General features: G+C 39.3%; 1 protein-coding gene across 4 annotated transcripts in view; it reads right to left on the bottom strand.

Annotated features, from left to right (window-relative positions):
* LOC105488276 (MAM and LDL receptor class A domain containing 1) overlaps positions 1-14722 on the bottom strand; it is a 1027522-nt gene that overhangs the window by 652069 nt on the left and 360731 nt on the right. For all 4 annotated transcript variants that reach the window (XM_071070418.1, XM_071070419.1, XM_071070417.1 and 1 more), the window contains 2 exons: positions 1132-1233; positions 87-233 (listed from right to left, as the gene is read on the bottom strand). In XM_071070418.1, coding sequence (XP_070926519.1) covers positions 87-233; positions 1132-1233 — 249 coding nt within the window. The remainder of the gene's footprint in view (positions 1-86; positions 234-1131; positions 1234-14722) is intronic.

Here is a 14722-nt window from a genome sequence, read left to right on the forward strand (position 1 = left end):
CCAACGCGCCCTATGTAATGTCTTATAACTAGTCACCATAAAGCAGAATTCTAAAAGTAATACACAAAAGATATTTTTTTTTCTACCTTCATCATCACCTCCTTGATCCTGCTGAGGTGTGGATTCTAATGCAGGGACCTCTCTCGCTTTTGTGCGCATCCAGGAAATGTGGCCAACAGATGCTTCTGATGTCCACTCACACATGTCAAATTCAAACCCACAGGCCTGACACACTAAACAGGGGAGAAAAAGATCTTGGTGGACTATTAGTCTGCTAGAGTGGCTGCTTAACCAGGTTACGTATTGTAATCAACCAAAAGGCTTATATACACACATACACTAGCACACACTAATTTACGTCTGGAAGTTGGAATTCAACAAATCTTAGAGTGTACCAGCCACTCTATTTTGCAAAAATGTTTCAGTTGATACACATGTACGATATCCTCTCAAATGAGAACCATTGCCATAAATAAAAGGAGATTCCTAGTTTTTCTTGTATGCATCACCACTTCAGTCACAATATGTTTTAATTTTGTTAAGAGACAGGGTCTCGCTCTGCCACCCAGGCCAAATGCAGTGGTGCAATCAGAGCCCACTGTAGCCTCAAACTCCTGGGCTCAAGCAATATTCCAGCCTCAGCCTCCCACGTAGCTAGGACCACAGGTGCACGCCACCATGCCCAGGTAATTTTTTGGTAAAGATGACATCTTGCTATATTGCCCAGGCTAATTTTGAGCTCTTGGCCTCAAGCAATCCTCTCATCCCAGCCCCTCAAAGTTCTGGGATTATAGGCATGAGACACCATACCCAGTCAACAATTTTTAAAATGGCTTTATATTTTGCCTTACCTACTTTATGGGATTAGATTAGTTAAATTATTTACTATTCATAATCACACTGAAATATTATAGAAGAAACACTGCATATAATTCCAAGATAGTTTCAGTTTGTTTTACAAAATGACATGGCCTTAAATTGATGTATTTGGTATAAACCACCATAGCCTCCCAATAACACTCCAGCTAAAACTAGGACATTAATGTCAACATAGGTTGGCTTGTGAATGGACTCTGGGTCTCATATATTGCATATACACCAGAAAAGTGAATATCTCAATTTAACACTTACATCTCAATTCTTCATCTGTAATATCAAATCTGCAGAGATCTGTATCTGGACGGCACAGCTCCTGCTCAGCATTCAGTGCTTCCTGACACAGTAGAATTCCATCTGTTAAATTTAAAGATCGGCAAGAGGTGAAATGCAGGTGCAACTGGAAAGACTCAAGTATTTTTTTTTAATGTTAATATTCATTCTACAAAGCACTCTTTAACCAATTTCTCTACCACCCTTTAGGTAACCCTATCTCTCTCTCTCATTCACACACACACATACACACACCACTCACATAGAGACAGAGAAAAACAGAACAAAACAACCATGCCAATGTTTTTGGATTTTAATCATATCTCCATAGTGACTGGCAAGTCCCAAAGCCAATCCTTCACAGGAGTGAAAAAACTCTAATGTTAGAACTCAGAGTCTACCATTTGAAGGACAGTTATACATATGTCCAATACAAGATATGGTGTCCCGTTAAACCTGAAGGTGGATCTTCCCTGGAACTGCTTTCTCTGGAGCTTTCTCAAATTGTGCCTGTTGGCCGGCCATGGTGGCTCACACCTTTAATCCCAGCCATGGACCAGCCTTTGGGAGGCCAAGGCGGGTGGATCACCTGAGTTCAGGAGTTTGAGACCAGCCTGGCCAACATGGCAAAACCCCATCTCTACTAAAAATGCAAAAATGAGCTGGGCATGGTGGCATGCATCCACAATCCCAGCTACTAGGGAGGCTGAGGCAGGAGAATTGCTTGAACCCAGGAGGCGGAGGTTGCAGTAAGTCAAAGTCATACCACTTCACTCCAGCCTGGGCAACAGAGCAAGACTCCATCGAAAAAAAAGTTGTGCCTGTTTTTTTGTTTTCTTTTCCCCAAGCCCTCCTAATATAAGACTTGAAGGTAGACTAGGAGTCCTTCCTGCCCATACCACTTGCAGACAGTTCTCCCTCTGACCTTCCTAGATACCCAAGCTTTGACTCTCATGATGTCAAATGGCACCCCTCAGTGTTCCAGTTTGTTATAACCACCTACAGACACTGTGGGTGATCCCTGAGGGTGCCCTGTCCCTCAACCCCTGAAGATTCTAGCTCTAGCTCACTGTCATTCTTTGTCATTTCAATATTCACTTTTATTTGCTTCTCAGTTTCTTGATATCTTCTTATTGATGACCTTGAAGGAGAACTTTGATGAAAAACAACCTCTGCCACCACTCTTCAAAAGCAGTATTACCATTACTAATGATGATAACGTTTCCTTGTCTTAATTTCAAGTGGTCCGCTCCCCAACCATCATCCTTACCTTTCCAGCTCACTTCTTTTCATATCTCTACTCTAACAATATTTCGACTAGGTTCTACAAGCCCAGGGTCCTAAATTCTTTTCAATTATTTCCCTCATATATCATGTCTTCATTTCCTTTATTACAGATGTCAGACAAGCAATCACTCCTTGGCCATGCTCATATTTCTCCATACTCTCATGGCAAAAACTCTAGAAAATACATCCCTTCACTTACTCTAGCCTGTATCTGTACAGCTGAATGGAGTGAAGAAATCATGCAGATTTCACTTTGTTCACAATCATGTAAACAGAAATGACATTGTATTGATGACTACTCACTGCATGGTGTCATGGTGACCCTCATTCTTTCCTTTTCCACATTCCTAGACAACTGTTCAAAGCCTTCTATTCCCTCTTTTGACTTCCAGCTCTTCCTTCCCTATCATTATTCTCAGCTTACCATCTTGCTTCATATTTCATTGGGAAGATGAGAGAAATCAGAAGAAAACTTTACAAGTCTCATCATCAATCTCACTGGCCAGCTGTCCACATGCTTTGCCCTCTGTAGGAACGGGTCAACTCTCCATACCCTTCTCTGGATGATGTCTTCCATTTAGACAGAAATTTCATCTCTGTTGGCTATTTAAGGAATCATGCTGCCAATTTCCTCTCCTCTCATTTACAACAGTGTGTTCTCTTTCTCAACATTTCCTTCAGGACCTAAATGGCCAAAACTTCACCCGTCTTAGAAAAACACTCTCCTGACCCGACAACCTTCTCCAACTAACTTCTCAAAGTTCTGCCTATTTTCACACTGACTCCAACACCAGTTCTTTCCCCTCCTATTCTCTCTTGAACCTATGTCAATAACAGTTTTTTAAAAATTGAGATAAACATCACAAAACATATCACTTACCATTTCCATTTTATCTATTTTAAAGTGTAGAAGTAGGCCAGGCACAGTGGCTCATGCCTGTGATCCCAGCACTTTGGGAGGCCGAGGCAGGTGGATCACTTGAGTTCAGGAGATTGAGACCAGCCTGGCCAACATGGTGAAACCCCATCTCTACCAAAAATACAAATATTAGCAAGGTGTGGTGGTACACGCCTGCAATCCCAGCTAGGAAATCTGAGACAGGAGAAAAGCTTGAACCCAGGAGGCGGAGGTTGCAGTGAGTCGAGATCGCACCACTGCACTTCAACCTGGGTGACAGAGCTCCGTCAAAAAAAAAAAAGACTAGGAACAGCGGCTCATGCCTGTAATCCCGGCACTTTGGGGAGGCTGAGGCAGGTGGATCACCTGAGGTCAGGAGTTTGAGATAAGCCTGACCAACATGGCAAAACTCCGTCTCTACTAGAAATACAAAAATTAGCCAGGGGTGGTGGTGCAGGCCTGTAGTCCCAGCTACTCAGGAGGCTGAGACAGGAGAATCACTTGAACCCGGGAGGCAGAGGTTGCAGTGAGCTGAGATCGCGCCACCACACTCTAGCCTGGGCAACAAGAGTGAAACTCTGCTTCGACCAAAAAAAAGTGTACAAGTCAGTGGCTTTTATTAAATCTGCAATGTTGTGCAATTATCAAACTACCTAATTCCAAGACATTTTCATCACTTGTACCCCTCAGTCACTTCACCGTTCTCTCTTCTCCCCTCCTCCCCTGGCAGCCACTACATCTGATTTCTATCTCTATGGATTTCCACCTCTGGCTATTTCACACAAATGGAATCATGGAGGTTGTAGCCTTTGTGCTTGGCTTCTTTCACTCAGCAAAATGTTTTTGAGGTTGATCCATGCTGTAACATGGATCAGTATTTTATTCCTTCTTTGTTTGTTTGTTTTTTGGTCACCTTTACCACTCCCCTGAAACTGCATATATCAAGATTGACCTCTATATTGCCAAATCTCATATTTAACTTTTTTTCTTCAACATACTTGACATATCATTATTATTGGACAGAGCTGCTCACTCCCTTTTTCTTGAAATATTTTCTTCACCAGGCTTTTGCATAAATCTCTCTTCTGGTTTTCTGCTCGTGTTGCCAGCTATTTTTTTCTCAGTCTCTCTTGTGGTTTTCCCCCATCTGCTCAATATGAGACTGCCTCAAAGCTCAGTCCTTCCATCTCTTCTCCTCTTTACAAACCCACAACCTTGTTAATATCACCTAGTCACATGCCATTAAATCCTCTCCTAAATGCTGATGACTCATAAAATTATACCTCAGGCCCAAAATTTTTGCTGGACTCCAACTCTACACTCCAGCAATATCCTGTTACTGACTTAAGCCTCCTCCCTCGGGTCACAGAAATAGGTCTAAATCTTGAAACCACCTTTGCAAAAGTATAACTGAGACAGTGAAAGAGATCTAACTTAATTGACTCCATCTTACTTCTACCTTCCAAGCTCTCCTTGCTCATTCCTGGGTGTAGGCTGGACTAACTTTGGGAGGAACTTAGTTTATAGTTTAAACAAAGTTGGTAACAGCCCTTTCCCAAAGCAGACCTCCTTCTTGCCTGGGGACTAGATGGCCTTTGTAGGACTAACATTAGCCACAAGATTAGAAATTATGGTTTTGGAGTCATGCAGCTAGAGGCTATAGGATTCTGACCCTCCCTAAACTGCTCCTAAGATCAGTGCTTGACATATTTTGCAGACCCTGCACTTGATGGATCAACTGGCACTACCCAGGTCAATAAACTGGCTCATCTGATCTTGTAGCCTCATCCTAGGAACTGACTGAGCACAAGAAGACAGCTCCGACTCCCTGTGATTTCATCTCTGACCAGTCAGCACTCCTGGCTCACTGGCTTCCCCACGCCCACCAAGTTATCCTTAAAAACTCTGCTCCCTGAATGCTCAGAGAGATTGATTTGAGTGTTAATATAACTCCAGTCTCCACACAGCCAGCTCTGCATGAATTACTCTTTCTCTATTGCAATTCCCCTGTCTTGATCAATTGGCTCTTTCGAGGCAGTGGGCAAGGTGAACCCTGTGGGCGGTTACTATCTCAAATAAACTTCTGATTTTTCTCAACCTAAATTTTCTCTTCCCACAACCTTTCTTATGCCAGTTAATGAAACCCCATCCTTCTAGTTAAGGCAAGAAATTGGGAGTCTTCCATGACTCATCTATTTCTCTCTCTCTCACCAAACATGCAATCCATCAGCAAATTTCTGCATTATCAATAAAGCACATCCAGAATCTAACTACATTTTATAACCTCCACTACTACTACCAACTCTGGCTCAGGAAACACCATCTCCTTCTTGATCGTCTTAGTAACTTCTTAATTTGTCTTCCTGTGGTTGTCCTTACTCCACTATAATCTTAGATATGTGGGTCAGATCATGTCTCCTCTGCTCTTCCAGGGTTTTCATCCTACATGAAGTAAATATCAATGATTTACTATGGCCTTCCTCATATAAACCAAGGCCTCTTTCCTCAAGGCCTTGCATTTATCGCTGGATCTATAAATAAAAAAATTAAACCCTAAGCCCCCAGCCATCTGAATGGACCCCTCCTCTCATCCACAGACATTCCAAAGTTAACCTGTAAAATTGGTTCAGGCCATGATGGGAAAGTGAAGCTAGACATGCCTCATTATACCCTCCTCCCTTTTGCAATTACTGGTAGAACAAACTAAGTCTGATAAGAAACATCTACAGTCTATTCTCTCTGAAGCTTGCTACCTGGAGGCTTCATCTACATGATAAAACCTTGGTCTCCACCACCTCTTACTGTAACCTAGAATGACTTCCCATATTCCAGGTCTTTAGATAATAACTCAACCAATAGTCAATCAGAAAATCTTTGAATCCACCTATGACCTGGAAGCCCCCTCTCCCAGTTGTTCTGCCTTTCTAAACTCAACCAATGTACATCCTGCATGCATTGATTGACATTTATGTCTCCCTAAATTGTATAAAACCAACTTGTAGCCCGACCGCCTTGGGCATCTGTTCTCAGGATCTCCTGAGGACTGTGTCATGACCCATTGGTCACTCATGTTTGGCTCAGAATAAATCTCCTTTAATATTTTACAGAGCTTGACTCTTTTTGTCAATACATCTAATATTCACATGGCTTGCTTCCTCTATTCTTTGGCTATTTTTCTCAGATTATATATTTTAATGTGAACATACTGATGATTTAAATGGAATCATGGAGGCTGTAGCCTTTGTGCTTGGCTTCTTTCACTCAGCAAAATGTTTTTGAGGCTCATCCATGTTGTAGCACAGATCAGTATTTTATTCCTTCTTTGTTTTGTTTGTTTTTTGGTCACCTTTACCGCTCCCCTGAAACTGCATATATCAAGATTGACCTCTATATTGCCAAATCTCATATTTAACTTAAAAAAGTTAAATATGAGGTGAGTGAAGGTGAGAAATTGGGAGTCTTCCAAGACTCATCTCTTTCTCTCTCACCAAACATGCAATCCATCAGCAAATTTCCACATTATCAATAAAATGCATCCAGAATCTAACTACATTTTATGACCTCCATCCTTCATCTCATCCTCACTTCTGGAACTTCTCACAGTTTTTTGCTTTACTGTTCTCCATAGCAAATATCACCACTTGACGTAAACTATATTATTTATTTGCTTAGTATCATTTTTCTCCCTGACTAAATTGTAAGCTTGGAGAATGCAATGATTACTATTTGTTTTTTCACTGCTATCACCCCACTACCTAAAAAAATTATTGGCATAATAGATGCTCAATGTATACTTGTTTGATAAATGAATAAATGACCTAAGAACAACCTGATGAAAATTTTTAAAAGACTGTAGACTCAATATACATCATTTTCACTTTTATTTGTGATAAAACTGAAGCAATTGGTTATGGAAATGATTTATGAATGCATCCACAATCTGGTTTCTCATAATGGGAGTTTACAAATGATGAATATGCAAATCCTCTTGAATGTAAGATCCCCTGAAAATAAAGCTGCATATGCAATTAAGGGAATGTTGGCGATAAATGAAGCTAAGATTGCATAATAATGATTACTATGAAACAATTAAAACTGTAATTTTTGTAGATTCATATAATAGCTACAAATCTTCTATCCCTAGAGCCACAAAACTAAATATTGGTCATAGTTCAATTAAATGTTGTATATTATCTCTAATTTGTCACTATTTATCCTAGACAAAAAAAAAAAAACACCCAGAAGTACTACAAACAAAAAAGCAAAACAGTTGAGTACAAATTGCATGGAATTAAAAACATAGCTTTTGTCAAATGTATTAAATTTCTTTCACCACGGTCTACCACTTTTACTAACTTTGGCCTGAAAACTGGAATTTACAACCATAAAAACAGTGGCATATGAGTTTGTATTTTGGCCTGGCATGCATAAATTGTTGATCAATAAAACTGGACAGCTCTTTTTATTTTAGTGCATTCAATCCCAGAGCTCAAAGCTATTTAAATATGTTAGTTATTTATATGCACATTAATTTTCCCTCCTTCACTCTCTCCTCTCCCTTTTTTTTTTTTTTTTTTTTTTTGAGACAGAGTCTCACTCTGTTGCCCAGGCTGGCTGGAGTGCAGTGGCACAATCTTGGCTCACTGCAACCTCCATCTCTCAGGTTCAAGCAACTCTCCTGCCTCAGTCTCCCAAGTAGCTGGGATTGGTGCATGCCACCACACCTGGCTAATTTTTGTATTTTAAGTAGAGAAAGGTTTCATCATGTTGGCCAGGTTGAGGTTGGTCTCGAACTCCTGACCTCAGGCGATCTGCCCACCTTGGTCTCCCAAAGTGCTGGGATTACAGGCGTGAGCCACCATGCCCAACTCTCTTTCTCTTATTCTTACATTGTACCACAATCTGGCCTTAGAATATTATTTTAGGGGTTTTCAAATCCTCCATCAATGATACATGATTAGTGGAATGAAGCTTTGCCAACCCTTTCAAGGTGTCTATACCACTGAAGCCACATGTCTAGGGCCTGCCATCCTTCAAATATTATCTAGCACAAACCGATTAAATGAAATTGTCCAGACTCTCTGAGGGTAGAAAATGAAGTCCAAGTCTCAAGGCCATTGAGGTAAGAGTTATAACTGACATCCAGTTTTTACTCCAGAGGTTTTAGACAATTTGTCAATTTTCCTTAATTAGTAGTGGATTTCAAGGAACAGTTACTGTCTCTTAAAAGAAAACTGGAAGCAACTAAAATAAAAAAAGGTCCTTAGTTATTTAACTGGATAATATATATGCATCATTCAGATTCTAATAAAGGGATGATTGGTACATTTGAGGGATTTGCATATGAGACTTAGGAGAAGTCCTGAAAAACCAATCTAAAAATATTCACAGAATATTCACAATATTCTGATTATGAGCCACTGCATGAAATCATTATACAAAATTATAATCAGCTGTTTCTTTAGGAATCAGTGTTATTCAAGAATCAGTGATTGAACATGTTCTTATTTAATCACAATAGCAAGTCTTGATTTTTTTTTTTTCATACTAGCTACTTTGGTAAAATCTAAAGTGATCCTCTTTCCAATAAATGTACAATAAATTTTCACATCTTGGAAGGGGCAGAGGTTAGAATGGTATTGTTTGAAAATCTGAAAATAGTCTCAATAATTTCTTTCATATTAAAAAATTAGTTTTATTGTCCAACTTGCAAAGTGTTCAGAAACTGCGAAAATACCTAATACTAAGCAGTTTTATAAATAAAATAGCTTATATGTACTTTTTTTTTTTCTTTTGTTTGTCACCCAGGCTGAAGTACAGTGCCGTGATCTCTGCTCACTGCAACTTCTCCCTCCCGGGTTCAAGCGATTCTCCTGTCTTACCCTCCCCAGTAGCTGGGATTACAGGCATGCACCACCACACCTGGCTAATTTTTATATTTTTAGTAGATACAGGGTTTCACCATGTTGGCCAGGCTGGTCTCAAACTCCTGACCTTATGATATATTTTTATAGTAAAGAGAAATATATATGTTAAAATAATAGTTTCATTTTCATAAATGACAGTATAATAAATAAGCTATATATTATAAACTTCCTCATCAGAATTTTTCACCTTTAAAAATTGGTCATTTCATTTTCAAATTACTTATAAATTTACATATGGTAAAGTTCCTATTTTCCAGTATTCAGCTCTATGAATTGTTTTCTCTTTAAAAAAAAAAAAAAAAAGCAGCTTTAATTTTAACTTCGGGATACATGTGCAGGTTTGTTATATAGGAAATTCATGTCATGGGGGTCTGTTATACAGATTATTTGGTCACCCAGAGTATAGACCTCGTCTTGGGTGTCTCTAGACACCCCCTCTCCAAGAAGAGGGAGCACATGGGAAAGTCCCAGCGTGAGTCAGTCAGGAGGCAGAGGAAGAGGAGTGAAATGTGGGCCAGAAACTTTCTTCTGGTTTCTAGGAGAAGCAAGGGAGGCAGGGTTAGCAGGCCTAGGACTGGCTAGTTTAAATGATGTCAGCAGGCCCTAGAACATAGAAGCTGTTTCTAGTTGTCTGGAACTTGGTTATTATGGGCCAAATCATGCCTCCCGAAATTCCGATGTTGAAGTGCTAACCCAAAGTACTTCTGAAAGTGACTGTATTTGAAAATATGTCCTTTATACAGCTAACTAAAGTAAAATGAGGCAACCGGGTGGCACTAATCCAATTTGGCTTGTGTATTTATAACTAGAGTGTAGGTCATAGTCAGGTATAGAATGACCATGTGAAGACACAGTGAGAAGACAGCCATCTATAAGCCAAGAAGAAAGGACACAAAACTCAATCAATCCTGTTGACATTTTGAACTCAGATGTCTGGCCTCAAGAATCAAGAGAAAATAAATTTCTGTTGTTTGAGTAACACAGTCTGAGGTACTTTGTTATGGCAGCCATAATAGACTAATATACTAGCCCTGGGGTGAGTAGGGCAGGTGCGTAGTGGCCCGGGTATGTGAAAGTCCAACAATAGAGGAAGTGGATGGGGATGGGGGCTCTGGATTTGTTGATTTGTATTTGAAAAGCACACTGGTTAAGTGAAAAGGGTGAGCTGTTTACTATCTCTAGGAATAAGCTTACCCTGTGAGACCCCTCCAGGTTCACCAAGACCCCAGAATTCACTGCGTCAGAATACAGGAAAAAAAAAATAACACAGTTAATACAATCGCTTCCTAGTGTCATTAAAAGAAGTAGAAAAAAAATTTAAAGGCATATTGGTTTGAAGAAAGAAGAAAAGAAGTCTTTTTAGGAAACCTAAATATCTTTTTCTTTTCTTTCCAGGACAGAGTCTTGTTTTGTCACCCAGGCTGGAGTACAGTGGTGCCATCTCAGCACACTGCAACCTCCGCCTCCTGGGTTCAAGTGATTCTCCTGCCTCAGCCTCCAGTGTAGCTGGGATTACAGGTGCGCGCCACCACACCCAGCTAATTTTGTATTTTTAGTAGAGATGGGGTTTCACCATGTTGGCCAGGCTGGTCTCGAACTCCTGACCTCAAGTGATCCACCCATCTCAGCCTCCTAAACAATCATTTCAATAAACCAAAAAGATTTATCAAAAGACGGCTATGTTAGAACTTAACTCCACTCATTTTCTTTAAGTCCACTCATTTCTAAATACAATATTTCTGTTATAATGTGGCAAAAGCACCTGTATGTCTATTAAAATATGGAAAATGGTTGGCCCAGATTAATTCTCCTTCAATAAAGCCTCCTTATGTAGTTTGAGGACCTAGCTTCATTTTTCATACTAAAACAAAAACCTAGAAATAATATAATATTCTCAGCACAAATGTAAGTACTGTTAAAAACATATTCTCCTGATATTTTATTTAAATCTATTTTTTTATGGAATGGAGCATACGTATCTCACAAGGAAGAAGAAATCATCCAAAATCTCAAATATTTGGCATTTGAATAACTGCACATGTTCTCTGTTCAATCATTTGGTCAATCTCTATTCACGAAGTGCTTGTTCTGTTCTAGGGTTCCAAAAGTGAATTAGACAGGATAGGAACTATGCCTCAAGGCACTTAGAATTTAGTCTAGAAGATAAATCAATAAACGTGTGTGTGTGTGTGTGTGTGTGTGTGTGTGTGTGTGTGTGTGTGTAGGGGGTGGCAGTGGCAGTGTGGAGGGATAGTCTATAAGGGAAAATCCCCTGCACAAGAAAACTCAACTCACAAGAAACTTACGCTCAGAAACCTGAGCATATAAAAAAGAAGAAAAGGAAAAAAGAAAAGGAAGGAACAAAGAAGGCAGAAGGGAGAAGGAGGAAGAAAAAGGAAAGGAGAGGAAGAGGGCAAGTGAAGTAAAGGAAGGAGGGAGGAGAAATGTAGGAGGAGGACAGAGGGGAGAAAAATGGGGAGAAAAGAGGGAAGAGAAGGTTGAGGATAGGGAGAGGTGAAGGAGAGGAAAAATGAGAAGAAGAAGAAAAAGAAAAGTTATGAAATCAGGCTTTCAGGCAGAGGAAAAGAGGTTTGCATAACGCCCAAGAATTAGAGGACCCTGTGTTGCTGAACTCGCAAGTAATTTGTTTTGACCAGAGTATGGGATTCTTGGGGGAACTGTGAAGTAGGACATTGGACTACTGAAAAAGAGCAGTATCATGAGAAGCTAATATCATGATAAAATATTTGAATTCTGTCCTGGAGGCAATAAGACTTACTGATGGATTTATGAGAAGTGGAGACCTGGCCATAGGTGTCTGTTATAAAGTATAACCTGTTGGAAGTAGATTGTCGAGTAGAATACATTAAAATTGGAAGAAAAAATGTATCCCACAGGAAAAAAAAAATGTGGGCTGGAACAAAGTCGGGGTTAGATAAATAATAGTAATAAATAAGAGGAGAAAATTTAAGAAATAAGGTAGGACATTCCCTCAATAATATATTTTAGCCAAATTGATATAAGGGTGAAAAAAAGAGAAGAATATGTAAAAATGACTCTTAGCTTTTTGAGTGAGACAAAATAACTGCTAATGACTAAAACAGGGAATGAATGAGAGGGAACAGATTTTGAAAAAAAATTGGAATTTACTTCTTTTTTTAATTTATTTATTATTATTATACTTTAAGTTGTAGGGTACATGTGCATAACGTGCAGGTTTGTTACATATGTATACTCATGTTGATTTTCAGTTTCTGTAGCAAATACGTTTGCTTATTCCACTCATAAATCTGTTCTCCTTGCTTACCTCTATTCCAGAAGCTAAAAGCTAAATATTCAGTTTTGTTAGCCTGACTAGCAACTAAAGTTATCCAGATAAAATAGTCAAGCCAATGATGTGGCCAAAAACATTGCCCCTTCTTATTTATGCCTTCTTCCTGCCCAAAATTTGAGATGTATAGGCCTTTAACCATCACCTTATAGCCATAAAGTGACAAGCATAAGGTAATAAGGCAAATACAAAAAAATAAATTCCTTGATCCTCAACTCTAACAGTATTGGGACTGATGAACATTTGCCATAATTATCTCCTCCATTTCCTTAGGTAATTTAAGTAAACTTTCCTGTTTTCTTGCATCCAAATGCAAGAAGCCCTATACCTACCCTCCATAGGAATAGGATTTTCTGATGACGATGTCCAGAAGATGCTGGATTGTATGTCCGATGCTCCCTCCACCCCTGCCGCAACCACTACCACCAGGATTGCACGAGACTAAAACTACTCATTCTAGTTAGCTGGGACTCTGCCCCAAGTACAATCACCAGCATGATACCAGACCTGTTCCCAAATGCTAGTCCTGTTCTTAAGCCTGGGCTCCAGTGGCTTCATAAATAAAAAATATATATATCCTGAGAATCTTATTTAAAATTCAGGCTCCACTCACAGTGATTCCCATCTATCACTGGAGTGAAGCCCAGAATCAATCACTCCCCGATGTGATTCTGATGATTAACTAGGTTTAGTCTGTTACAACAGTGCCTGAACTTGGCTAGAGAGTCCCACTTGGCAATTTAATGCTACTTAATTTTACAATCTCTCACATTTCTGCCATTTACGAAGTGCAGCCCCAGTCAAGTGCCAATCTCATCCCATAATGTTTTATGTTTTTCCTCTATTATTAATCTTCGTGCTGCTGTGTTTTCCTCCCAAAAATGTAAATATGCCCTCAATCCTTACTTTATTCGAAAAACAAAAACAGAAACAACTCTCAGTGTCCTCATCTTCAAAGAACATACCAGGTGACCTCATCTGAATCCTGGCTTTCTCCGTAAGAAAACCACTTCCTTTGCAGCTTTTTTCCCAGGAGATGACATCGTTTGCAATGCCCCATAAAAGGCAACGCCTATAAATAGGGTTGCAGTTCATCTAAATCCCCAATGTTGCTTCAACACAAGTATTTATCTTTGAATGTGTGCAAACATTTTGGTTCAAGATATTCAGCTTATTGCCCTCTGTCATACATGTAGGTCTACTTTCCATATTCATTGATGACTTCAGTCTTAGATTTCAAAGTCCTCCTCTCCAGTCCCAAAGCTTGTCATGTTATGTAAATTTTGTATTCATGTGAAAGGCTCGGGTAATAAATGAACCTTAAAATGTATTGGTGCCTCATCTTTAGTAAATTTCATTTCCATACCACCTCCAATACATTATGGTTATAATAATGTCTAGAACAATTATCTTAGAAATTGTAGATACTCATGTTTTTCTATTGGATCACAATTTTCCTTTGAATATTCATCTTTCTGAAGTCTCACTTGTACTATGATTGCTTTTATACTTTTGCAGTGATTTTATAGTACTTGGCAATTTAATGCTACTTAATTTTTAGCACTTACTTAAATACTTTAAATACTTACTACACATCTGACATTTGCTTTCTGAATATATATGATGGCCCATCTACTTGGTCTTTGTCCCAGTATATAGATAATGGGTAATTAGGGAAATGGCTTTAGTTCCCAGGGCCAAATATACAGAGAAATTTATATCTAACATGATAGCAGAATCTTATTGCAGGCCATCTCAACTCCCAAGCACCACCCAAGCATGTGTGTTTGTAAATTTGTAATACAAATACAATTTCAATGGCAGCAACCTATTCCTAACTTCCCTACAGTAGGAAAGTCCAGCCAATAGGTGATTTCCTTGCCTTTTTCTCCTTTGAACATGATTAGCCAGACTAGCCAATTAAAAACACTAGTACACTAGTCAGGGATCATTTTATTTGACAGACCCTGACCTCTGCAGAAACTATAAAATTGAGATATATAAAGACATTCCTGAAGGGATCAGGGTCAAGAACCAGATGTCTCATTAAAACTAAGCTGGCTGTGCTCTGGACCCAGGAATGCCATGCAAAGTGACAGAAGAGGGAGTATTAGAGAAGATTTTAAATAA

The sequence above is a fragment of the Macaca nemestrina genome, chromosome 9 (genome assembly GCF_043159975.1).
Source record: "Macaca nemestrina isolate mMacNem1 chromosome 9, mMacNem.hap1, whole genome shotgun sequence".
Classification (NCBI taxonomy): Eukaryota; Metazoa; Chordata; class Mammalia; order Primates; family Cercopithecidae; genus Macaca; species Macaca nemestrina.